We start from the raw sequence: 27,191 nt of genomic DNA on the forward strand, positions 1-27,191 counted from the left end.
GAGAGAGAGGGAAGGAATGAGAAAGAGAGAGAAAGAAGGAGGAGATAGAGAGAAAGAAAGACAAAAGAAGAGAGGATAGGTCAGAGAGAAAGAAAGACAAAAGAAGAGAGGATAGGTCAGAGAGAAAGAAAGACAAAAGAAGAGAGAGCCCTGAACCACCATATCTCCATTCCAAGCCACCCTCAACTGTCTACAATCTCTCTCTCATGTTTCTCGTCTACTCCTTGTTGTTCTTCCTCCCCTATGGGTGGTCTGGTCTCCTAACCACTTCCAGATCAATTAGAGTGTGTATGTGTGTGTTGGCTTTACAAGGCAGCAGCTCCTCTCCATATGCCAAGTAACATGATGTGCACCTCTCACCTCTCCTGCCGTAACAGGCGGACATTTCTACCACACACACACACACACACACACACACACACACACACACACACACACACACACACACACACAAAGTATGTAGTCGTGTGGAGAAAAATAATGAAATAAATTCCAGTGTTGATGCATGGTCATAAACTACATGGTCAAAAGTATGTGGACACACTTTCAAATGAGTGGATTTAGCAATTTCAGCCACACCTGTTACTGACAGGTGTATAAAATTGAGCACACAGCCATACAATCTCCATAGCTGGCCCATACTGAAGAGCTCAGTAACTTTCAACGTGGCACCATCATAGGATGCCACCTTTCTAACAAGTCAGTTCATCAAATTTCTGCCCTGCTAGAGCTGCCCCAGTCAACTGTAAGGGCTGTTATTGTGAAGTGGAAACGGCTTGGACAACAAAGGCTTAGCCACGAAGTGGTAGGCCACACAAGCTCACAGAACGGGACCACCGTGTGCTGAAGCATGTACAAATCATCTGTCCTCGGTTGCAACACACACTACCGAGTTCAAAACTGCCTCTGGAAGCAACATCATTACAATAACTGTTCGTCGGGAGCTTCATGAAATGAGTTTCCATGGCCGAGCAGGTGCACACAAGCCTAACATTACCATGCGTAATGTCAAGCGTCAACTGGAGTGGTGTAAAGCTTGCCGCATTAAACTCTGGAGTGATTAATCACGCTTTAACCATCTGACAGTCCGACGGACTAATCTGGGTTTGGCGGATGCCAGGAGAACGCTACCTGCCCCAATGCATAGTGCCAACTGTAAAGGTTAGTGGAAGAGGAATAATGGTCTGGGGGTGTTTTCATGGTTCGGGCCCCTTAGTTCCAATGAAGGAAAATCTTAACGCTACAGCATACAACGATATTCTAGATAATTCTGTTTGTATTTGTATTTATTAAGGATCTACATTAGCTCCTGGGGTCCAGCAACATTAAGGCAGGTACATACAATTAAAAATATAACACAACATTACATTTCAAAACACTTTACCCAATACATTTAGTGTGTTCCCTCAAAACACTACTCCACTATCACATACTTACAACACAACTGTTCCTCCAACCTTGTGGCAACAGTTTGGGGAAGGCCCTTTCCTGTTTAAGCATGACAATGCCACTATGCACAAAGCAATGTCCATACAGAAATGGTTTGTCGAGATCGGTGCAAAGTACAGAGGGATCCTTGACGAAAACCTGCTCCACAACGCTCAGGACCTCAGACTGTGGAGAAGGTTCACCTTCCAACAGGACAACAACCCTAAGCCCACAGCCAAGACAACGCAGGAGTGGCTTTGGGACAAACCTCTGAATGTCCTTGAGTGGCCCAGCCAGAGCCCGGACATCTCTGGAGACCTGAAAATAGTTGTGCAGCGACGCTCCCCATCCAACAAGATAGAGCTAGAGAGGATCTGCAGAGAAGAAAGGGAGAAACTTCCCAAATCCAGGTGTGCCAAGCTTGTTGCGTCATACCAAAGAAGACTTGAGGTTGTAATCGCTATCAAAAGGTGCTTCAGAAAAATACAAGTAAAGGGTCTAAATACTTACAGTTGAAGTCAGAAGTTTACATGCACTTAGGTTGGAGTCATTAAAACAAAAATGTTTAACCACTCCACAAATTTCTTGTTAACAAACTATACTTTTGGCAAGTCGGTTAGGACATCTACTTCGTGCATGACACAAGTCATTTTTCCAACAATTGTTTACAGACAGATTATTTAACTTATTGTCGCTGCACAACACTGTATCACAATTCCAGTGGGTCAGAAATGTACATACACTAAGATGACTGTGCCTTTAAACAGCTTAGAAAATTTCAGAAAATGTCATTGCTTTAGAAGCTTTTGATAGGCTAATTGACATCATTTGAGTCAATTGGAGGTGTACCTGTGGATGTATTTCAAGGACTACTTCCAAACTCAGCGCCTCTTTGCTTGACATCATGGGAAAATCAAAAGAAATCAGCCAAGACCTCAGAAAAAAAATTGTAGACCGCCACAAGTCTGGTTCATCCTTGGGAGCAATTTCCAAACGCCTGAAGGTACCACGTTCATCTGTACAAACAATAGTACGCAAGTATAAATACCATGGGACCACGCAGCCGTCATACCACTCAGGAAGGAGATGTGTTGTGTCTCCTAGAGATGAATGTACTTTGGTGCGAAAAGTGCAACTCAATCCCAGAACAACTTCAAATGACCTTGTGAAGATGCTGGAGGAAACAGGTACAAAAGTATCTATATCCACAGTAAAACGAGTCCTATATCGACATAACCTGAAAGGCCGCTCAGCAAGGAAGAAGCCACTGCTCCAAAACCGCAATAAAAAAGCCAGACTACGGTTTGCAACTGCACATGGGGACAAAGATCATAGTTTTTGGAGAAGTGTCCACTGGTCTGATGAAACAAAATAGAACTGTTTGGCCATAATGACCATCGTTATGTTTGGAGGAAAAAGGGGGAGGCTTGCAAGCCTAAGAACACAATCTCAACCGTGAAGCACGGGGGTGGCGGCATCATGTTGTGGGGGTGCTTTGCTGCAGGAGGGACTGGTGCACTTCACAAAATAAATGGCATCATGAGGAGTGAAAATTATGTGGATATATTGAAGCAACACCCAAGCATATTCCAAAGTTGTGACAAAATGGCTTAAGGACAATAAAGTCAAGGTATTGGAGTGGCCATCACAAAGCCCTGACCTCAATCTTATAGAAAATTGTGGGCAGAACTGAAAAAGTGTGCGCGAGCAAGGAGGCCTACAAATCTGACTCAGTTACACCAGCTCTGTCAGGAGGAATGGGCCAAAATTCACCCAATTTGTTGTGGGAAGCTCGTGGAAGGCTATCCGAAACGTTTGACCCAAGTTAAACAATTTAAAGGCAATGCTACCAAATACTAATTGAGTGTATGTAAACTTCTGACCCACTGGGAATGTGATGAAACAAATAAAAGCTGAAATAAATCATTCTCTCTACTATTATTCGGACATTTCACGTTCTTAAAATACAGTGGTGATCCTAACTGACCTAAGACAGGGAATTTTTAATTGGATTGAATGTCAGGAATTGTGAAAAACTGAGTTTAAATATATTTGGCTAAGGTGTATGTAAACTTCCGACTTCAACTGTATGTAAATATGATATTTTATTTATACGTTTTTTAATACATTTGCCTACATTTCTAAAAACCTGTTTTTGCTTTGTCATTATGGGGTATTGTGTGTAGATTGATGAGGGGAAAAAACAATTTAAATCATTTTAGAATAAGGCTGTAACGTAACAAAATGTGGAAACTGTCTAGGGGTCTGAATGCTTTTCGAATGCACTGTACATGCCAATATCTTTGCCACACCCCCCTCCCATTTTTCTTGTCTGAACATTTAAAACTATATTCAAGGCACATTATCTTCAGACATATTATAGATGCTATTCCCTGACAGCCACAACTCAATAATCAGCTAGGTCTCTGAAAATGCGCGGTGCCCAAATTGCGGGCTTCCCAACACGTTTGTGATTTAAAACAAACCAGAGCTTTAAAATAAGTTAATGATGCTCTGTGGTGAAGTATTTCAAATGATTAGATTTATTTCGGAATAGACTGGAGTAATTAGGCTTATACAATTTTGGCAAACTTATTTCAATTTACTTTAGGCTGCAGTGACTACTGTTACGTCATGTCCTATGTTTAGGCAACAACACATTAGGAATTGAATTTTATTGTTCGCCTGCAAATACTTTATTACAAAAGTATTTTGCCTCCCAGTCAGTCTACCAAAACACACACGCACACACACACACGCACACACACACACTCATATGCACATCCCACCGAGGCTATTCTTAGCAGCAGCATACTATTTTTAGCCTGCTGCCGGTTTCCAAACGTTGAACAGGGAGAGATCGGTTCCACAGCTGGAGTTCCACTGGGCCTGTGTGTGTGTTCTAATTGATGAGCCTTACTGAGAGCTTCAGCTGTTTTCAATCTACAACACAGACACACACCACAGAATGGAGTGAAATAGGGTTAGTAGAAGAGGGGTGAGGAATGCAGGAGTTCTTAGAGTTATAAATAGCCATTATCCTGGGCCTCCTGCACCAAATAGAACAAGCTCAAATACAGAACACACACACGCGCCCCCACACACACACACATACCTCGTTATGGAAAGAAAACAACCCAGACAAAGGAGTGTCTATTCTGCTCCATTCCTGTCAGAAAGATAGTTCAACAGCTCACAGGGTTCCACAGCTAGGTCATCTCTGACCATGTTAATCAATACAGAGACGGACTGTGCGATGCTGTAAAACATACAGGTATGTTGTTATAGAGGAGGACCAGCTCTTAGAAAGTGATTACTCATTTATGAAGCACAGAACACCCTCCAGAAAAATGACTGAGTTGGGATTCTTGTTGTAATGAAAAATACAAAAATCTGTCAAAATTGTTGAGCATTGTTTCTGTGGTGTAAACCAAGTGAATTAGGTAAACAGCACATGTGCAGGTAAAAACACTTAAAGGAACCAACAACAAACACACCTCATAGCAGAGATATGCACTGGAAGTCACAATAACTCAGAGCTGGGGGAAAACCAGTCAGTTACAATGAGTTACAATGTCAGACTGAACTAACCAAAAACAGTGGAGGTAGAGAGATGGAGGGATGGGGAAATAAGGGGAAAAGGAGAGAGAAATGAAGAGAGAGGCTGATAGATATTTCCAAGACTGAACACAAAGAATCTGGAAGGAGATACATAGAGAGAATGGGAAGGAGGAGAGGGAGAGATAGAAAGGCTTGCGTGTGAGAGGAGAGAAACAGAGTGAGAGGAGGAGGAGAGATAGAAAGGCTTGCATGTGAGAGAGGAGGGAAACAGAGTGAGAGGAGGAGGGAGAGATAGAAAGGCTTGCGTGTGAGAGGAGAGAAACAGAGTGAGAGGAGGAGGAGAGAGAAAGGCTTGCATGTGAGAGAGGAGAGAAAGAGGAGGAGAGATAGAAAGGCTTGCATGTGAGAGAGGAGAGAAACAGAGTGAGAGGAGAGATAGAAAGGCTTGCATGTGAGAGAGGAGAGAAAGAGTGAGAGGAGGAGAGATAGAAAGGCTTGCATGTGAGAGAGGAGAGAAACAGTGAGAGGAGGAGAGATAGAAAGGCTTGCATGTGAGAGAGGAGAGAAACAGAGTGAGAGGAGAGATAGAAAGGCTTGCATGTGAGAGAGGAGAGAAACAGAGTGAGAGGAGGAGAGATAGAAAGGCTTGCTTGTGAGAGAGGAGAGAAACAGAGTGAGAGGAGGAGAGATAGAAAGGCTTGCATGTGAGAGAGGAGAAGGAAAGTGACAGAGGAGGAAAAGACATCATTGATCTGTCTTCCAGAAGACCCCTACACACTAGGGGTCAGCGAGGGAAAGGAGAGGACATTTGTTGAGAGGGATTAGGAAGAGCATATTGAGATTATAGTAATGAGTGATAGGATTACAGTATATTAACATAGATTATATGCTGCTGCTGGCTAATTGACCAAAAAGTGGGACAGGTGGAGAGGGACATCAGCTATGAGGACCACCCCCTTATGGACCTCTGACATAAAGTATCGACCACCAGACTAATTTTAAGTGTGGAATATTTGAGCTGTGCTTGATTGATTTAGTTTGCCTGGTTTACAATGGAACCAATGGAATATTCCCAATACTGGGCTGCATATCTTACTTTCCCCATTCCCACACAGAAACATCCCCCTCTGCACTCTACCAAACTCAGCCTGTTTTCCCACTACTCCCAATGGGAGGCTCATGGCCTGTCTTGGAACACACATCTTTCACTGGAAGACCATGACCACTGTCCTCCAAGCCGCTACAGATTCCCGTCAGCGATCCAGAGACTAAATCCAACGCACCTGTCCTTTGAACTCTGATCCCTAACCTCTGACCTCGGTCACATGGACCGATGGGTGGCCCTGAAGAGGGTTGAATGGGGACGTTGGACATGTGTGTGTGAGGAGACACCAGACTTGTTCTCCTAACACCATTGCATAACTCCAGGCTGGCTGACTGAGACTCAGCCATGCACACGTTAGCCTCCCTGAGCTCTGAGTCCTTAGCCAAACACACACATGTATTACACTAGCTGTATTACACTAGCTGTATTACACTAGCTGTATTACACTAGCTGTATTACACTAGCTGTATTACACTAGCTGTATTACACTAGCTATATTACACTAGCTGTATTACACTAGCTGTATTACACTAGCTGTATTACACTAGCTGTTCATTCAACCAACTGAAGTTTTGACTTGTAACCAGTCCTTATGGGCCTGAGTGTCTACTGCTTTTTAATCAGATTTCCACCAGTGAAACCATGTTGGTGAACTAGTCTGCAATACAGTGTGTGGGACTCACTTCCACGATGTCGGAGTTAGTCCTGCTCTCGTGAGGTTCGTTGTACTCTGTGTATTTGAGCAGGACCTTGTCCATGTCAGTGCTGGCGTACTGGAACAATTTATTGGTGCTGTTGAAGATGATGAGGGCGATCTCACAGTCACACAGAACACTCAGCTCATACGCCTTCTTCATCAGGCCAAACTTCCGCTTGGTGAATGTCACCTGGAGAGGGAGAGAGAGAGGGTGAGGGAGAGACAGAGAGGAAGAGAGAGGAAAAGAGAGGGAGAGAGAGAGAGAGAGAGAGAGAGAGAGAGAGAGAGACGGAGAGAGAGAGAGGGGAAGAGAGAGAGGAGAGAGAGGGGGAGTGTACAGTGTATACAGTAAGTGAACTGTTGTATGTACGCATGTTGGCCTGCATGTTGACAATAGACTATATAGAAAATCCAATAAGTATGTAAGGTATGTATGTAAGGTATGTAAGGTATGTATGCACATATGTAAGGTACGTATGTAAGGTATGTACGTATGTATGTAAGGTATGTGCGTATGTACGTAAGGTATGTGCGTATGTACGTAAGGTATGTATGTACATATGTAAGGTCTGTCTGTCTGTCTGTCTGTCTGTCTGTCTGTCTGTCTGTCTGTGTGTACATATGTAAGATATGTATGTATGTAAGGTCGGTACATATGTACATATGTAAAGTATGTCTGTAAGGTAGGTATGTACGTATGTATGTAAGGTATGTATCTACATATGTACGGTATGTCTGTATGTACGGTATGTCTGTATGTAAGGTAGGTACGTATGTATGTATGTAAGGTATGTATCTACATATGTAAGGTCTGTCTGTCTGTCTGTCTGTCTGTCTGTCTGTCTGTCTGTCTGTCTGTCTGTCTGTCTGTCTGTCTGTCTGTCTGTCTGTATGTATGTATGCTCTTGCACTCTGATGTTGCCTTCTAAACCCCCCCTGAGGGGAATACTTAAACTGAGAGACAAACAGACAGACTGTGACAGTCATGTTAACATTTAGATAGAATCTAATTATGGAGGCTGGCGCCCTTGGCCATTACTGCTTAACTTAAGACTGACTGTAAGTCACTATCACGTTAGGATACATAGATATGGGCACAGAATCACTGTCTCTATTACAATGTCTCAATCAGAACACTGAGGAAGAAATGTGAGGCTGGTCACTGTATGGATAACCCCACCCACACCCACACACACGCGCATGCTCGCAGGCAAGGACCCTTAACACACACACAATAACAACACACACAGAAGACAGAGAGAACAGGGAGGTCATCCCAGCTCTAGGGGTCAGGAAGCACATGTTAGTGCATTTCCTGTCATAACAGGAAGAGAGGAACCACTGCCCCACTACACACACACATACTCCTCAAAATGCCTTCACCTCTACTTCCTGCCCACCTAGTTGTCTGCAGGTGTGGGAGTGTTGGGGCTTGTATGTGTGTGTGACCATTATTCGGAGAAAGCTTAATGTTCATTTACCTGTCTGTTACGTTCATCCATAATCCGTGCTATCTGGATCTTTTTCCTCCCCATCTTCTCTCCCTTTCCTATCCCAAATGTCCTGTTCTTCTTCTCTTGTCTTCCAAATCCTCACAGCAGTATTCTCTCAATTCTTCTTCTCTCAATTCCTCTGGCATTCACTCCTTAAAGAGACAGAGAGAGAGAAATCAGTTAAAACGCCATCAAACACACACAGTAGTCCTTGTGGAGCGGTCATAGAGAATGGTTCAACTATGTTTGTGTATAAGTAAAGACTTGATCATTCAACAGGTTGACCTGAGAGAGGAGAATAACTCACTGATTAAAACATACAGCTCATCTCTACCACACAACTCAGTTCAAAACACCACATTTCATTCATCACCAGAGAGATGGCATTTGCTTCCCACTGAAGAAATGCAAGATAGAAAACATGGCACGAGAAAAAAATGATATGTTCGCTTCATGCTACAGAATATTATGAGAAATTATATGTTAATGTTGTTGGCTTGACTTTACGATGTCCCAAAACCCTGTTTGCATGTTACATCACATCATATTCTATTAGAATGTTGACATCACATCATATTCTATTAGAATGGTGACATCACATCATATTCTATTAGAATGTTGACATCACATCATATTCTATTAGAATGGTGACATCACATCATATTCTTTTAGAATGGTGACATCATATTCTATTAGAATGTTGATATCATATTCTATTAGAATGTTGACATCACATCATATTCTATTAGAATGGTGACCTCACATCATATTCTATTAAAATGTTGACATCACATCATATTCTATTAAAATGTTGACCTCACATCATATTCTATTAGAATGTTGACCTCACATCATATTCTATTAGAATGTTGACATCACATCATATTCTATTAGAATGTTGACATCACATCATATTCTATTAGAATGTTGACATCACATCATATTCTATTACAATGTTGACATCATATTCTATTAGAATGTTGACATCACATTCTATTAGAATGTTGACATCACATTCTATTAGAATGTTGACATCACATTCTATTAGAATGTTGACCTCACATCATATTCTATTAGAATGGTGACCTCACATCATATTCTATTAAAATGTTGACATCACATCATATTCTATTAAAATGTTGACATCACATCATATTCTATTAGAATGTTGACCTCACATCATATTCTATTAGAATGTTGACATCACATCATATTCTATTAGAATGTTGACATCATATTCTATTAGAATGTTGATATCACATCATATTCTATTAGAATGTTGACCTCACATCATATTCTATTAGAATGTTGACCTCACATCATATTCTATTAGAATGTTGACCTCACATCATATTCTATTAGAATGTTGACCTCACATCATATTCTATTAGAATGTTGACATCACATCATATTCTATTAGAATGTTGACATCACATCATATCATATTCTATTAGAATGTTGACCTCACATCATATTCTATTAGAATGTTGACATCACATCATATTCTATTAGAATGGTGACATCATATCCTATTAGAATGTTGACATCACATGATATTCTATTAGAATGTTGACATCACATCATATTCTATTAGAATGGTGACATCATATTCTATTAGAATGTTGACATCATATTATATTAGAATGTTGACCTCACATCATACTCTATTAGAATGTTGACATCACATCATATTCTATTAGAATGTTGACATCACATCATATTTTATTAGAATGTTGACATCACATCATATTCTATTAGAATGTTGAGATCATATTCTATTAGAATGTTGACATCATATTCTATTAGAATGTTGACATCACATCATATTCTATTAGAATGTTGGCATCACATCATATTCTATTAGAATGTTGGCATCACATCATATTCTATTAGAATGTTGAGATCATATTCTATTAGAATGGTGCACTCACATCATATTCTATTAGAATGTTGACCTCACATCATATTCTATTAGAATGTTGACATCACATCATATTCTATTAGAATGGTGACATCATATCCTATTAGAATGTTGACATCACATCATATTCTATTAGAATGTTGACATCACATTCTATTAGAATGGTGACATCATATTCTATTAGAATGTTGACCTCACATCATACTCTATTAGAATGTTGACCTCACATCATACTCTATTAGAATGTTGACATCACATCATATTCTATTAGAATGTTGACATCACATCATATTTTATTAGAATGTTGACATCACATCATATTCTATTAGAATGTTGACAGCATATTCTATTAGAATGTTGACACCACATCATATTCTATTAGAATGTTGGCATCACATCATATTCTATTAGAATGTTGGCATCATATTCTATTAGAATGTTGACATCATATTCTATTAGAATGTTGAAATCATATTCTATTAGAATGTTGAAATCATATTCTATTAGAATGTTGACATCACATCATATTCTATTAGAATGTTGACCTCACATCATATTCTATTAGAATGTTGACATCACATCATATTCTATTACAATGTTGACATCACATCATATTCTATTACAATGTTGACATCACATCATATTCTATTAGAATGTTGACCTCACATCATATTCTATTAGAATGTTGACCTCACATCATATTCTATTAGAATGCTGACCTCACATCATATTCTATTAGAATGTTGAAATCACATCATATTCTATTAGAATGTTGACATCACATCATATTCTATTACAATGTTGACATCACATCATATTCTATTAGAATATTGACCTCACATCATATTCTATTAGAATGTTGACATCACATTCTATTAGAATGGTGACATCATATTCTATTAGAATGTTGACCTCACATCATACTCTATTAGAATGTTGACCTCACATCATACTCTATTAGAATGTTGACATCACATCATATTCTATTAGAATGTTGACATCACATCATATTTTATTAGAATGTTGACATCACATCATATTCTATTAGAATGTTGACAGCATATTCTATTAGAATGTTGACATCACATCATATTCTATTAGAATGTTGGCATCACATCATATTCTATTAGAATGTTGGCATCATATTCTATTAGAATGTTGACATCATATTCTATTAGAATGTTGAAATCATATTCTATTAGAATGTTGAAATCATATTCTATTAGAATGTTGACATCACATCATATTCTATTAGAATGTTGACCTCACATCATATTCTATTAGAATGTTGACATCACATCATATTCTATTACAATGTTGACATCACATCATATTCTATTACAATGTTGACATCACATCATATTCTATTAGAATGTTGACCTCACATCATATTCTATTAGAATGTTGACCTCACATCATATTCTATTAGAATGTTGACCTCACATCATATTCTATTAGAATGTTGAAATCACATCATATTCTATTAGAATGTTGACATCACATCATATTCTATTACAATGTTGACATCACATCATATTCTATTAGAATATTGACCTCACATCATATTCTATTAGAATGTTGACATCACATCATATTCTATTAGAATGTTGACATCACATCATATTCTATTAGAATGTTGACATCACATCATATTCTATTAGAATGTTGACATCACATCATATTCTATTACAATGTTGACATCACATCATATTCTATTAGAATGTTGAAATCACATCATATTCTATTAGAATGTTGACATCACATCATATTCTATTACAATGTTGACATCACATCATATTCTATTACAATGTTGACATCACATCATATTCTATTAGAATGTTGAAATCACATCATATTCTATTAGAATGTTGACATCACATCATATTCTATTAGAATGTTGACATTTACATAATTTCTCCATCCAAAACACATCCAGCACAGTACAAGTCCAGGTGAGGAGTCCTTGGCACAAAGGATCTGAAGGATTGTGTGTGTGTGTGTGTGTGTATCCTGCTGTCTCCCTGGCCTATAGGTTCTTTAAGATCCTCTTAAGTAGCTAGACACAAGTAGAGCCAACATGGCTTATAGCGTCCGACACACACACACACACACACACACACACACACACGGTTACCAGCTTACAGTCAGAGACAGAAGCATGGCTGAAGGAATGTGGGGAGAAAGGGAGGGGGGGAGAGAGAGAGAGAGAGAGAGAGAGCGAAAGAGAGATCACAGGTTTGTCAATGACATGACAACGAGTAAGGTGTTGGGTTTTTACTTTATCTTCTATAACGGTATTTGAATGTTTGCCTTGTTAAATGTTTACTTCGCTACTTGAGTCATCTCTCTCCACTCTCTCTCTCCATGCCGCTTTCCACACAGACCTAGCCCTGCCCCGTCACTCAAGGAGGGCATTTGTTGTTCCTCGACCACGAGACACTTGCGTTCAGTCTGCATGGTCAATGCAGCACATGCAACAAAGTTGATGACAATGATGCAGTTTTCACTTTGCTTCTTAATATAAATACACTAGCTTGATATAATTACACTAGTTTGTCTTTTCTTAGCAAGTTGGGCCTAACTCTTGTTAGCCGCTAATGCTAATTGCTAGCTAGCTAATAAATGTACTGAGTCAGAGCAAATGTAATTAGCTATACAGCCTATAATACGAGTGACGGTATGACGTATTTGAAGGTATGTTTTTGAATAGCTAAAGCAGAAACAGACTTGTAACCAGGCTGTCATCAAGCAATTCGCTACACTTGCAATAACATCTGCTAGCCATGTGTATGTGACCAAAAACATTTGATTTGATCATAACTCCTATCACAACGTACCATCCCTAACCCCTAACCGCGATCTGAGAGGATTTGATAGGTAACATCAGCTCCAGCGTGCCACAACGTACCATCCCTGACTAGAGGAGAATAGAGCGGATCTGTACAAACTCCCCAGTAGACTGACCGACAAAGGCACATCTTACACACAGCTCTTCTACACAGTATCTGCCAGCACCAGATATAATCAAGCTAGCAAGGACATAATATCAAATCAAAACAAGCACCAACATGCCAGCCAGGATACATTTAAACTTCTGTGCTCTCATTCAGTCATGCAGACAGTGAGGCTGTTTCAGGAAACACCATATTTCTCTGCTTTGGAGTAAATATAGAACACTCCTTGTCAAGCCAACTCAGCATTCTATCAAACCAGGAAGTTTATATGTGTGTGTCAGTTAGATGTATTCCCAGCATGTGTGTTCCCTCTAAGAGGACGTGATGTAGAGCCTGTAAACCAAACCAGGATGACGGCAGGTTTCCACCCGATTTCCCCTCCACGCGCGCGCGCACGCACGCACGCACACACACACACACACACACACACTCTTCCTCCTCTATGAATAGCCTAAATGTAAACCAGCGGTGCTCCAAAAATAAAACAATTAATTTCATACCCCAAACAAAGTGGAGCTGCCTGTATTTAGTTCACACTGAGACAGAGAGACAAACAGACAATAGAACTACAGAACAGAGATGGACCAATGCCATACAGCACAGTCCTCATTTCCCCTAACTAACCCCCTTAACACCCACATTCACAATAATCACAGTACCCCTTCTCTGTCACAAACATAAACACACCATAGCCGTGAAGATGATTCAGAGTCCTCATTTACCCCCATGCTATACACGTATGTGTGTGTATTCTGGGGCAAGAGAAGGACAGACAGAAGGACCAGAGCAGAAACAGACTGGCCGTAGGGAATTTCAGGCAAATGCCAGATGGGCTGGTCCATCTTTATCCCAGTGGGCCGGTGTAAATAATGGGTTTTGTGCAGAATGATCATTATGGCTAATAATGGGGGCCTCAAGTAAAGAAATGGGCTCAGGTATTAGAAATGACTGGGTGGATTTCTGATCCCAGTCTCTCCCTGGACCAAACACAGACAGCCAGACATATAGACATGGAGTCGGCCAGGCTAGACAGAATGTGTAAGTGTGTATTTTGAGGCTGGATGGGGGGGGGGACACAGACAGACAGACAGACAGACAGTGACAGAGTGGCAATGCCCTTGTATATCTTGGCAGGACGATCTACATGCCAGTGTCAGAGGGGCAAGGGTAGGGGGGTAGGTGGGTTAGGCGGATGGGTACCGGGCAGGGGGCAGATAGAGGATGGGAGGGGTAGTGGGCTGGGGGTGGATGTAGCCGAGTCTCAGTGTGGTGGCAGGCTGGCAGTCATTCGCAGCCCCCAGACATAGAGTCTGCGTCAACTTCAACACTGCGCAATGGGCACTGCAAATAAAACATGTCAAAACATCTAGTTGTTCTATCACTTTGTCAGGAAGAGAATAAGAAGCAAAGGTCATGACTTGGTGTCCTACAGCCCTACCAAGTAGATGCTTTATACGTCACCATTTTCACCCTATTCTCCACTATGGCCACATGACCCACTATAAATACTTCAGACTAGAGGAGACTAGAGTGGGGGGAAGTTTCTGAATAACACTACTGATTAACACTACTGTAGCTACAGGCAACAAGCAGACAAAGACTCCTCTGTATTAGACTCTATAACTGGAGGATGGAGGATGCAACAGTAAGTAACTAGATTGTTTTACGGCAGTGGCAGATGACATTGCACTCACTAGAACACACAGGGGCGGAAATCCCGGGGGGGACGGGGGGGACACGACCCCCCCCATCCTGGGAAAAATATGATTTGTCCCCCCCAATATATCACTGAAACATAACTATGTAATTTAAATGATATTAATAATACGCAATGAAAGCAATTGTGCTGATTATAGACACTTAATAGCGCGTTTTTAAGTTTCAAAAGATTGCGACCCCCCCGCCCTTTGCCTCACAATGGTTTGATCCACTGCCAGTTCCTTAGCTTGCTATGTAACTGCCGTGAGGTTCATCCAGTCAATCGCGCACACACACACTAGCTGAATATGCAGAGCTAGCGCGCAAATATTAACTATTAAGCTAGCTAGTACCTATTCCATTTATGTGGCGTTGTCAAAGATGGAATCAGCATGCAGATGATGTAAGTTAGTGCTTCAAAGTCCCTGTGATAAGGTTAGCGATAAACTTTAGTCCAAACTGAACAGAACTACACTCTCTTCTACCATTGTCTTAAATATATTTAATGGTCTCGTTGCAAAAGCTAAATTGTCGCAAGGGAACTTTTATTTATTTAAGACAATGGTAGAAGAGAGTGTAGTTCTGTTCAGTTTGGACTTCAGTTTATCGCTAACCTTATCACAGGGACTTTGAAGCACTAACTTACATCATCTGCATGCTGATTCCATCTTTGACGACGCCACATAAATGGAATAGGTAGCAAAGATTAGCAAAGGTAGCAAAGATTATAGCAAACACCACTGAAACTGAATTGGTGCTCGCTAGCTTTGCAAATTCAGCTATTGTTGGAAGCCAGCCAATATGAAAAAAATTATTAAAATTACAAAAGGTTGCAGCATATGTTGTGTAAATGGTGAACTCATACAGCTGTCAACTCTTGTCATTTTAATCCGTTTCACATTTGCTAGCTACCTTTTAGATCGAAGCCCATATAGAATGATTGAAGATGATAGAAGCCCATCTCCTACTGTAAATAACCTACACACTGTGTGTGTAGCCAGCCAGGTAGAAAAATGGCAGAAAAATAAAAGACGGACATCAGAGTATTTTTCAATACACCAAAACGCATAGTAAGAACCCTAGTAGCCTAATATCTCAAAGACTAGTTGATAAAATGTTCATAAGAAAGAAATGAAATTCTAATGGAAATGTTTCACAATGATGTCATTAGGCAGAGCAGGCAACAGATGGCACACAGACAGCAGAGTTGGGGACAGATATGCAGGGACAGACTGGCAGAGACAGGGAGTCTCAGGTAAGTTTGTTGAGTCTTTGTTTGGCAACATTATGAAAGGTTCTCAATTTTTTGGACTTGTAAAATAGGAACATAATTGGAAAATGCCATGGATACCCCCACTCTCAACTTAAACTGGTGACTGAACTAAGATTTGTTAAAGGCAATGGTATTGCTGTTGTGATTAGTTGTGTAGTTTTGGGTACCGGTAGTTAGGAGTACGGCAAACACCTTATTTCTTTGGTTCCTCAATATACATTTACCATATTACAATGTAGGCTATGTGTTACAGCACTACCTTTGGTGTCCCCCTCAGGAATTGCTCTTGAGAAAATTTCATGTAATTGTCCCCTCCAAAGTGGATATCAGATTTTCGCCCCTGAGAACACAAGCGTTGGGGCAAAATTCAGGCATGTCAGAGACTGGCTTATGAGACAGGGGGTTCAGAGTTAAAAAGTGGCAATCAGCAGTAGAAACAATAACAAAGCAGTCCCCCCCATTGGAGTAAAACCAGCTTATATTTTGGGTTCTGATGGGCTACGACAGTTGAACTAATTATTAACTTATAAGTCCAAAAATGTATGTAGCAACTGCTGATTGACCCTTTAAGGCCCATAATGGGGACAATGCAGCACATCCTCTGCCATGTACTTTTAAATAAACATGTTTGGGTTGTGATTTAATCAGGTCTGCCTGTGGTGAAGAGAGAAGTGAGTGAGGCCCACAGTGTTTTCTGGTTTACTACCTCGTTAACCTCCAGCTAATCAGCGCAATTGATCAAGTGACAATCAATTGATCAAGTAGAACGCTAGCGATAAACTAAAAGCGTCAGGACTGTGGAACTCTAGGGTCTGTGTTGTGCACCCCTGCCCAGACATGTGTTCCCACTCCCAGCCATGTGTTGGTCCATAAAGCTGAGACGTGGCTGGCAGGTCAGGCTAGTTTTTAGTCTTTAATCCAGAGACATGAGCTGATCTCTCTGGCTCAATGGGCAAGACACAGACACTAGAGGCGTATCCAGAGGACAGGAGCCACGGATCAGGTCAGGTGTGTTAGTGCTGGGCTGGAACATAAGTCTACACACACTGTAGCTCTCCAGGTGGACCTAAGGGGCAGCAGACTCCTAAAGACATCCCTCTGGGCCACACACACTGCTCTAGCCTGTTACCATGGTCATCATGCCCTGGATGCACAAGCCCCTTACTTGCATTGGTAGCCTACACTGAAAAATATAATAGATTGTTTATTTTCTCAAAATGACTTTGAATATACTGAAAATGTAAGTGCATGGCCTCTGCCTGTGATTTCACTTTCTCTAACATGTATAGATGTAGTGATCTCAATCAACTTCAAATTGACATGAAGACAATACTTGATATGAATAAACAAGCCTACATAATTCACATTTATCTCACTAGGCTGTTTTATACTTCATGAAAAACATGGTTTTCCCTTATTACGCATCTATTACAGCCTCGTAGTGACAGACTCATGTTATGCGTTTACGGTCGAGTTTGGAGAGCAAACACTGCACGCTATCTGTCAATAGCGCAAACTGTACCAACTGCGTAAACTTTCTAAACGAATATGATAAATGAAGCACCGTGGAGGCGTGGACACACTTACTTTACTCCTCATGAGGCTGCTCTGTCCGATATTCGTGTGCGTTACGGCGGGCGTTTTAACAAGGCTTGTCCGGTTGAACTGGACAGGGGAAAGTCCTCGAGCCCGTTTAGAAAAGGGAATTCACTTTAAATCCGGAACGGCAATAGCCTAGTATTTATCATGAATAAAAACACAGCGCTGGAACAGGCAGACAACTGGCAAAAGTGAAACTCTCCGCTCCAGGTTTGAAATGAAGAGGAAGAATCCAATGACCCGTGCTACGCAGGTTCTCAGTGTGAGTGAGTGAGTGCGTGATATCCCCAGGGAGGGAAAGGAGGACGAGAAGGAAACTGGGTTTATCCCGTTAATGTTTGTTTCCAATCGGTAATGTGCGACACTCCCACCGCTCTCTCTTCTCTCTCTGTCTGTCTCTCTCTCTCCTTCTTTACTCCCTCTCACACACGCGATCCCTGAACACGTTTCTATGATGAACGCTCTGGCGGGCGGCACACACACACTACTCACCACTGCTGCCAGTCTGTCTGACGTATGTTCAGTCAACACATGTGCCAAATAAATAAACCACTCGAGTCGGAGTAGAACTACATTTCCATTCTGGTTTAGCATGCTGAGAAAACTTTGATCTCTTACCAGTCAATCACTTGCACATGTCCTTCTGTTCCATCAAAGCCTCAGTCGTTCTACATGCGTTTCAGTCTTCGTTTCTGTCTCTAGGTTTGGCTTTATCTCAATCTCATCTGTGTTTCAGTCCGCTGTCTTAGTCTTTCTGTCAGTCTGTGTCTGAGTGTTCCATCAGGGTGGTCTGTAAGGGTACCAGGTCCATAGGTTTACAGCGGACCTGGGAGAGACATACAGGAGAGGTACAGTATGAGACTGGGTCTGGTGCTAATATCATAGATTCATATGTAGTTTATATACACACACGGCCAATTCAGACAGTGAGACACCTGCTTTTAATCATAACACGAATGATTAAACTCAAATGAACGTACATTATCAGTGCGTAATGTACTCTCCCTGCCCTGAAATACACAGGGCAAACAGAAAGTATGAGGTATTGGTCTGCAGCTCACTGCAGCTCTACAGTGGAAGCTATTGGAACTGCACCTGTTTACTAGAACTGTAGTGGTGGATGGACTTAAAAAATGTCCTAGTACTCTACAGCAGTAGGCTACTTCTATCTGCTCCAACCCACTTTGTAGCTCACACACACACACCACACACACACACACACACACACACACACACACACACACACAAGCAAATAGACGATCTCTGGGGAGTGTTTTTACTGCAAATATGTTCCTGTTATGCATGTCCCATGGGGGTCTAGTGTGTTCCTGTTGTGTATGTCCCATGGGGGTCTAGTGTGTTCCTGTTGTGTATGTCCCATGGGGGTCTAGTGTGTCCCTGTTGTGCATGTCCCATGGGGGTCTAGTGTGTTCCTGTTGTGTATGTCCCATGGGGGTCTAGTGTGTCCCTGTTGTGTATGTCCCATGGGGGTCTAGTGTGTCCCTGTTGTGTATGTCCCATGGGGGTCTAGTGTGTCCCTGTTGTGTATGTCCCATGGGGGTCTAGTGTGTCCCTGTTGTGTATGTCCCATGGGGGTCTAGTGTGTCCCTGTTATGTATGTCCCATGGGGGTCTAGTGTGTCCCTGTTGTGTATGTCCCATGGGGGTCTAGTGTGTCCCTGTTGTGTGTGTCCCATGGGGGTCTAGTGTGTGCCTGTTGTGTATGTCCCATGGGGGTCTAGTGTGTTCCTGTTGTGTATGTCCCATGGGGGTCTAGTGTGTTCCTGTTGTGTATGTCCCATGGGGGTCTAGTGTGTCCCTGTTATGTATGTCCCATGGGGGTCTAGTGTGTCCCTGTTGTGTATGTCCCATGGGGGTCTAGTGTGTTCCTGTTGTGTGTGTCCCATGGGGGTCTAGTGTGTCCCTGTTGTGTATGTCCCATGGGGGTCTAGTGTGTTCCTGTTGTGTATGTCCCATGGGGGTCTAGTGTGTTCCTGTTGTGTATGTCCCATGGGGGTCTAGTGTGTCCCTGTTGTGTATGTCCCATGGGGGTCTAGTGTGTCCCTGTTGTGTATGTCCCATGGGGGTCTAGTGTGTTCCTGTTGTGTATGTCCCATGGGGGTCTAGTGTGTTCCTGTTGTGTATGTCCCATGGGGGTCTAGTGTGTTCCTGTTGTGTATGTCCCATGGGGGTCTAGTTTGGTCATTAGTGGTCTAGTGGACCACCCAGAGCGTTACACCTGCAATGAATAATGGATGAGCCTGAAGCAGACAGAAATATGGTTCCTTTTGTAGTGTTACAGGATCCTGTTTCACTGACGGACCGACAGCATGGAAAAACTGCTGTACAATCATCAAACTGCTAGGATTATACACCCTGAGAAAAGATGCTACTGCGTATGTATGCATCTCACCTGACAAGCCTGCTGTCATTGTTCCCTGGCACTTCCATCACTCTTGCTGACACACACATATACTGTTCTCTCTCTCTTTCACACACACACACACACACACACACACACACACACACACACACACACACACACACACACACACACACACACACACACACACACACACACACACACACACACTACCTGTTATTTCTGTGAGACAGGCCTGTTAACAACAAAGGCACAGTAATTCCAGTAGCATTTTAACAACAATGAAAGCATGTCTCAACAAGCTGAGTATAATATGAGGGGGTATTTCAAAGCATGCTTTCAATTCATGTTCCATAGGACTGTGCTTTAAGTTTATTCTCTCCTCCATCCATTTACTCATAGGCACACATACACGCACGCACACAAACACATGTGGCATGTAGCGCCCTGGTTCTGTGGACAGAGTGTATGGCAGCGTTAGGGCAGTACCACCAGATATATTTTAAGCTCAGATACACTCTTGAGAATTTCAGCATGGACACACAGCAATCACACAGTACTGCAGTGATAGCCAGTCAGACAGTGGCTAACAGTAGCTATGGAATTGTTGCAGTGTAATTGTATACAGTAGTAGGCTTCCAGAATCTACACCACAAACCCTGCCTGTCAGGGATGTGACATGACCAACTAGACTGTAACGACACAAGAGACCACAAGGTAAAGGCATAAGGCTACTTATGATAAATACAGTCAACCTATTGTACTGTATCACACAGTAGACTGTCAGCCATGGTTATAAATTAAAGACCAGTTTCATAAAAAAATACATTTGTTCAATGTCATTAGGAATTAAGCAAGATGGGTCGTTCCATGTCATTTCAGCAACCCATGACACCCACCATCTGAGATTGTTCTGAAATCATGTCTGTAGTTAGAAACAGATAAGATTAGCATTCCTGCAACATTATTTTGTTTAAATATAATTTGGTCTCTGTGAAATTAAGCTAACTGATTGCACCCAAATTGGCCATTTAAATTGATAGGATTCATATAATATTCAATAAATATAGAACCTAACATCCAATTTGGACCAAACATTTTTCTAACAATCAATGAGTTAGACATGAGGAATCCAACAAAATGGTAAAAAGCCACCCACGGACCACCCACGCTAATCCCACCCCAACAACGAGTATGCAGTATCAGTTCTCTGTCTGACAAGTAGTATGGAGCTGCAGCTTGGAGTATTGTTTCTTCATCCTATGTAAGGTATTCTCAGTGAATATTATCCCCTGTTCAGAGAAATTAATAATTGAAGTTGTTAGGTTTTTGTCCCATCCTACATCCTGATATTACCAGGTTCTGACCACTACATGGTGCTGTTCCTGCTACTATGTGATAAAAAAAAAAAAAAATCTCTACCCCTCAATGTTGAAGGGATAGTTCACACAAATTACAAAATTACATATTGGTTTCCTTACCCTGTAAGCAGTTTATGGACAAGGTATGACAGAAAAAGCATGGGTTGCTGTCATATCTTGTCCATAAACTGCTTACAGGGTAAAAGCCAATTCATGCTTGACCTGAAAATGCGGTCGGAGGCTTCGTATGGAGGGTGTGAGGTAATTGTGGAGCCTCCGGAGGCATGCAGAGACCAAATCAAGCTGTGTACTGCATCGCTGTGCGCCTCACAAATGTTGCAACAATGCAGAGGGCTCCATAAAACTCTGCATTGACATGATTGGTTAATGGTAGGTGGGGGCGGTACATTGCGAATAAACACAAACTCACCTTCTTGACAGCTAACTTCACAATAGCTCTGCTAAGCGCAAGATGTATGAAAGTGCTGAAGTCTGCGGAGGCTGCATCGCAGTAAATGCTGTACGGCCACTTCAGATATCGGATTGACCATGCAGAGCCTTTTTAAGTAAACCAATATGTCATTTTTTTATCATCATGAATCTTGTTCTGGAGGCATCTCTGCAGAGTGGTCACTAGCTGGCATAGCCACAAAGTCATCAAATCTGATTTTATACCTTACCCTAAACTTTAACCACACTGCTAACCCTAATGCCTAACCCTAACCTTAAATTAAGGTTTTTGTTTTCATTCAATTTTACTATATCGCTCAATTATGCCTCCAGGACAAGACTCATGACAATAAATGTCAACCTGCTTATATATATTTTTTATTATGTTGCAGGAATGCTAATCTTATCTGTTTCCAACAACAGCAACAATTTCAGAACAATCTGAGATGGTGGGCGTCTAAACCCTCTTTCTTGTGTTTTTTGAGGTGGAACGACCCAGAGGTAACCTAGAAACAAAATGTTAAAGTATCAAAGGTCACAGTTGACCAGAGGTCAAAGATCATAGGTCAGAGAGGTGGTTTTGTCATCATGGTAACCAAATTTCAACATAGACAAGCCTTGTATAAAATATGTTGAATTTGTACCTTTAAAACAACATCAGATCTTCAACATTATATTCACTAATAGAAAACAAACTATAGACTGGGCAGCACCTTCTACTGTAGAATTGATCTGTCTACAGCTACCCTTTAGTGGCCCATCCAGGGTTTTAACCAAGCCCAGCCCTGCGTAGCTATGATATTTGTCACTGAATATTACCAATGTGCTATCGCGAGAATGATTATTAAGAGATCTCCGCTTAAAAACGAAATAGATTCACTGTTGTTATCAAGGTCATTCTAAAGGGTAGGTTTAACAGAGCAAATGAAATGTGACCATACTTTATCACTTATATAGGCCTATCATCAATGATAGCATTCAGGGCTATTATGGCAATTGCACAGTCATTAACAGCTATTGTTTCAATTAAACACATAATTCAACAAAAAAATAGTCAATACCTAGGGTTTCCAGCTCTGGTTGATTTAAAATTGTATGATATTGAATTGTGTTGTCAACACAACTAAATATCAACATTTGAAGGAGATGTATCTCTTGCTTAGATAGTTCCATCTGTGCCACTGACTTATTCTGGCTTTAATTACAGTTTGTCTGGAATAATTGATCATTTATATGATTATTCATTATTCATTATATGTATATGATAATTGAAACAATTTATGTAGGATTCAAGTTGCGATCTCAACCCCCCAAAAGGTAAATAAGACTAAATTACATTAAATCTAACTTTATTTAAAGTGCATTTAAAGTTTGATTTGATTTATTCATATTTTTTTATTTGATTTTTGGTTGAGATGGAGACTTAAATCCAACATAGCAATGATTCATTTGTAGAAAAAAAGTCAGTGACACAGATGGAACTATCCAAGCAGATCATCTCCTTCAAATGTTGGTATTTGGTTGCGTTGACAACCAAACACAATTTACTATACATTTTGTAATACAGTTAATAGCCTAAACTAAACGAATGTGACATTCAACCTTAAAATGAGTAACAGATCAAATCAAATTTTATTAGTCACATGCGCCGAATACAACAGGTGTAGACCTTACAGTGAAATGTTTACTTACAATCCCCTAACCAACAATGCAGTTTAAAAAATACAGATAAGAATAAGAAATAAAAGTAACAAGTAATTAAAGAGCAGCAGTAAAATAACAATAGCGAGACTATATACGGGGGGGTACCGGTACAGAGTGAATGTGTAGGGGCACCGGTTAGTTGAGGTAATATGTACATGTATGTAGAGTTATTAAAGTGACTATGCATAGCTGATAACATCAGAGAGTAGCAGCGGCGTAAAAGGGGGGGGGTAGGGCAATGCAAATAGTCTGGGTAGCCATTTAATTAGATGTTCAGGAGTCTTATGGCTTGGGGGTGAAGCTGTTTAGAAGCTTCTTGGACCTAGACTTGGCGCTCCGGTACTGCTTGCCGTACGGTAGCAGAGAGAACAGTCTATGACTAGGGTGGCTGGAGTCTTTGACCATTTTTAGGGCCTTCCTCTGACACCGCCTGGTATAGAGGTCCTGGATGGCAGGAAGCTTGGCCCCAGTGATGTACTGGGCAGTTCGCACTACCCTCTGTAGTGCCTTGCGTTCAGAGGCCGAGCAGTTGCCATACCAGGCAGTGATGCAACCAGTCAGGATGCTCTCGATGGTGCAGCTGGAGAACCTTTTGAGGATCTGAGGAGCCATGCCAAATCTTTTCAGTCTCCTGAGGGGGAATAGGTTTTGTCGTGCCCTCTTCACGACTGCCTTGGTTTGCTTGGACTATGTTCGTTTTTTGGTGATGTGGACACCAAGAAACTTGAAGCTCTCAACCTGCTCCACTGCAGCCCCATCGATGAGAATGGGGGCGTGCTCGGTCCTCTTTTTCCTGTAGACCACAATTATCTCCTTTGTCTTGGTCACGTTGAGGGAGAGGTTGTTTGTGGGCTATACTCGGCCTTGTCTCATGATGGTAAGTTGGTGGTTGAACATTTCCCTCTAGTGGGAAATTATGCTGCAGTAGTTTGTGTGTCGGGGTCTAGGGTCAGTCTGTTATATCTGGAGTATTTATCCTGTCTTATCCGGTGTCCTGTGTGAATTTAAGTATTCTCTCTCTCTCTCCCTCCCTCTCTCCTCCCTCGAGACCACGCCTCAGGACTAACTGGCCTGATGACTCCTTGCTGTCCCCAGTCCACCTAGTTTGAACTGTTTTGCCTGCGGCTATGGAACCCTGACCTGTTCACTGGACGTGCTACCTGTCCCAGCCTGCTGTTTTCAACTCTCTATAGACAGCAGGAGCGGTTGAGATACTCTGAATGATCGGCTATGAAAAGCCAACTGACATTTACTCCTGAGGTGCTGACTTGTTGCACCCTAGACAACCACTGTGATTATTATTATTTGACCCTGCTGGTCATCTATGAACATTTGAATATCTTGGCCATGTTCTGTTACAATCTCCACCTGGCACAGCCAGAAGAGGAATGGCCACCGTGCGTCTACACCTGCATTGCTTGCTGTTTGGGGGTTTAGGCTGGGTTTCTGTACAGCACTTTGTGACATCAGCTGATGTAAGAAGGGCTTTATAAATACATTTGATTGATTGATTGTCCTGGCACCACACGGCCAGGTCTCTGACCTCCTCCCTATAGGCCGTCTTGTCGTTGATCAGGCCTACCACTGTTGTGTCATCGGCAAACGTAATGATGGTGTTGGAGTCGTGCCTGGCCGTGCAGTCGTGAGTGAACAGGGAGTACAGGAGGGGACTGAGCACGCACCCCTCAGGGGCCCCTGTGTTGAGGATCAACGTGGCGGATGTGTTGTTACCTACCCTTACCACCTGGGGGCGGCCCGTCAGGAAGTCCAGGATCCAGTTACAGAGGGAGGTGTTTAGTCCCAGGGTCCTTAGCTTATTGATGAGCTTTGAGGGCACTATGATGTTGAACGCTGAGCTGTAGTCAATGAAAAGCATTCTCACATAGGTGTTCCTTTTGTCCAGGTAGGAAAGGGCAGTGTAGAGTGCCATAGAGAATGCATCATCTGTGGATCTGTTGGGGCGGTATGCAAATTGGAGTGGGTCTATGGTTTCTGGGATAATGGTGTTGATGTGAGTGTCCTGGTAATCCATCTGGCCCTGCGGCCTTGTGAATGTTTACCTGTTTAAAGGTCTTACTCACATCGACTGCGGAGAGCATGATCACAGTCTTCCAGAACAGCTGGTGCTCTCATGCATGTTTCAGTGTTATTTGCCTCGAAGCGAGCATAGAAGTAGTTTAGCTCATGTGGTAGGCTCATGTCACTGGGCAGCTCTCGGCTGTTCTTGCCTTTGTAGTCTGTAATGGTTTACAAGCCCTGCCACATCCGACGAGCGTCAGTGCTGGTGTAGTACGATTCGATCTTAGTCCTGTATTGATGCTTTGCCTGTTTTATGTTTCGTCTGAGGGCATAGCGGGATATCTTATAAGTGTCCGGATTAGTCTCCCGCTCCTTGAAAGTGGCAGCTCTAGCCTTTAGCTCAATGCGGATGTTGCCTGTAATCCATGGCTTCTGGTTGGGGTATGTACGTACGGTCACTCTGGGGACGACATCATTGATGCACTTATTGATGAAGCCAATGACTGATGTGGTGTACTCTTCAATGCCATCGGAGGAATCCCGGAACATATTCCAGTCTGTGCTAGCAAAACAGTTCTGTAGCTTAGCATCTGCTTCATCTGACCACTTTTTTATTGATCTAGTCATTGGTGCTTCCTGCTTTAATTTTTGCTTGTAAGCAGGAATCAGGAGGATAGAATTATGGTCAGATTTGCCAAATGGAGGCGAGGGAGAGCTTTGTTTGCGTCTCTGTGTGTGGAATAAAGATGGTCCAGAGTTTTTTTCCTCTGGTTGCACATTTAACATGCTGATAGAAATTTGGTAAAACGGATTTAAGTTTCCCTACATTAAAGACCCCGGGTACTAGGAAGGCCACCTCTGGGTGAGCGTTTTCTTGTTTGCTTATGGCGGAATACAGCTCATTCAATACTGTCTTAGTGCCAGCCTCTGAATGTGGTGGTATGTAAAGAGCTACGAAAAATACAGATGATAACTCTCTGGGTAGGTAGTGTGGTCTACAGTTTATCATGAGATACTCTACCTCAGGCGAGCAATAGCTCGAGACTTCCTTAGATATCGTGCACCAGCTGTTATTTACAAAAATACATAGTCCGCCGCCCCTTGTCTTACCAGACGCCGCTGTTCTATCCTGCGTATAACAAGCCAGCTGTATGTTGATAGTGTCGTCGTTCAGTCACGTCTTCGTCAAGCATAAGATATTACAGTTTTGAATGTCCCGCTGGTAGTTTAATCTTCCGCGTAGATCATCTATTTTATTGTCCAAAGATAGCACGTTTGCTAGCAGAATGGAATAGAGTGGGGGTTTATTCAATCACCTACGAATTCTCAGAAGGCAGCCCGCCCTCTGGCCCCTTTTTCTCCACCTCCTCGTCACACAATCACGGGGATCTGGGCCTGTTCCCGAGAAAGCAGTATATTGTTGGAGTCGGCCTCGTCAGACTCGTTAAAGGAATAAAAGGTTTCTGTCAGTCCATGGTGAGTAATCGCAGTCCTGATGTCCAGAAGTTATTTTCGGTCATAAGAGACGGTAGCGGCAACATTATGT

The 27,191-nt window shown here is 41.9% G+C and overlaps 1 protein-coding gene across 4 annotated transcripts in view; it reads right to left on the reverse strand.

Moving 5' to 3' along the window:
• LOC106568324 (myocyte-specific enhancer factor 2C) overlaps positions 1–27,191 on the reverse strand; it is a 44,600-nt gene that overhangs the window by 15,109 nt on the left and 2,300 nt on the right. For 2 of the 4 annotated variants that reach the window (XM_014138574.2, XM_014138601.2), the window contains exons 2-4: positions 18,348–18,555; positions 8,273–8,436; positions 6,778–6,981 (exon numbers count right to left, since the gene is read on the reverse strand). In XM_014138574.2, coding sequence (XP_013994049.2) covers positions 6,778–6,981; positions 8,273–8,326 — 258 coding nt within the window. In that variant the 5' untranslated portion in view covers positions 8,327–8,436; positions 18,348–18,555. Of the gene's footprint in view, positions 1–6,777; positions 6,982–8,272; positions 8,437–17,717; positions 18,114–18,347; positions 18,556–27,191 lie in introns of those variants that run through there. The other 2 variants (XM_014138584.2, XM_014138589.2) reach the window with 2 other exon arrangements.

The sequence above is a fragment of the Salmo salar genome, chromosome ssa01 (assembly GCF_905237065.1).
Source record: "Salmo salar chromosome ssa01, Ssal_v3.1, whole genome shotgun sequence".
In the NCBI taxonomy this organism is placed as follows: Eukaryota; Metazoa; Chordata; class Actinopteri; order Salmoniformes; family Salmonidae; genus Salmo; species Salmo salar.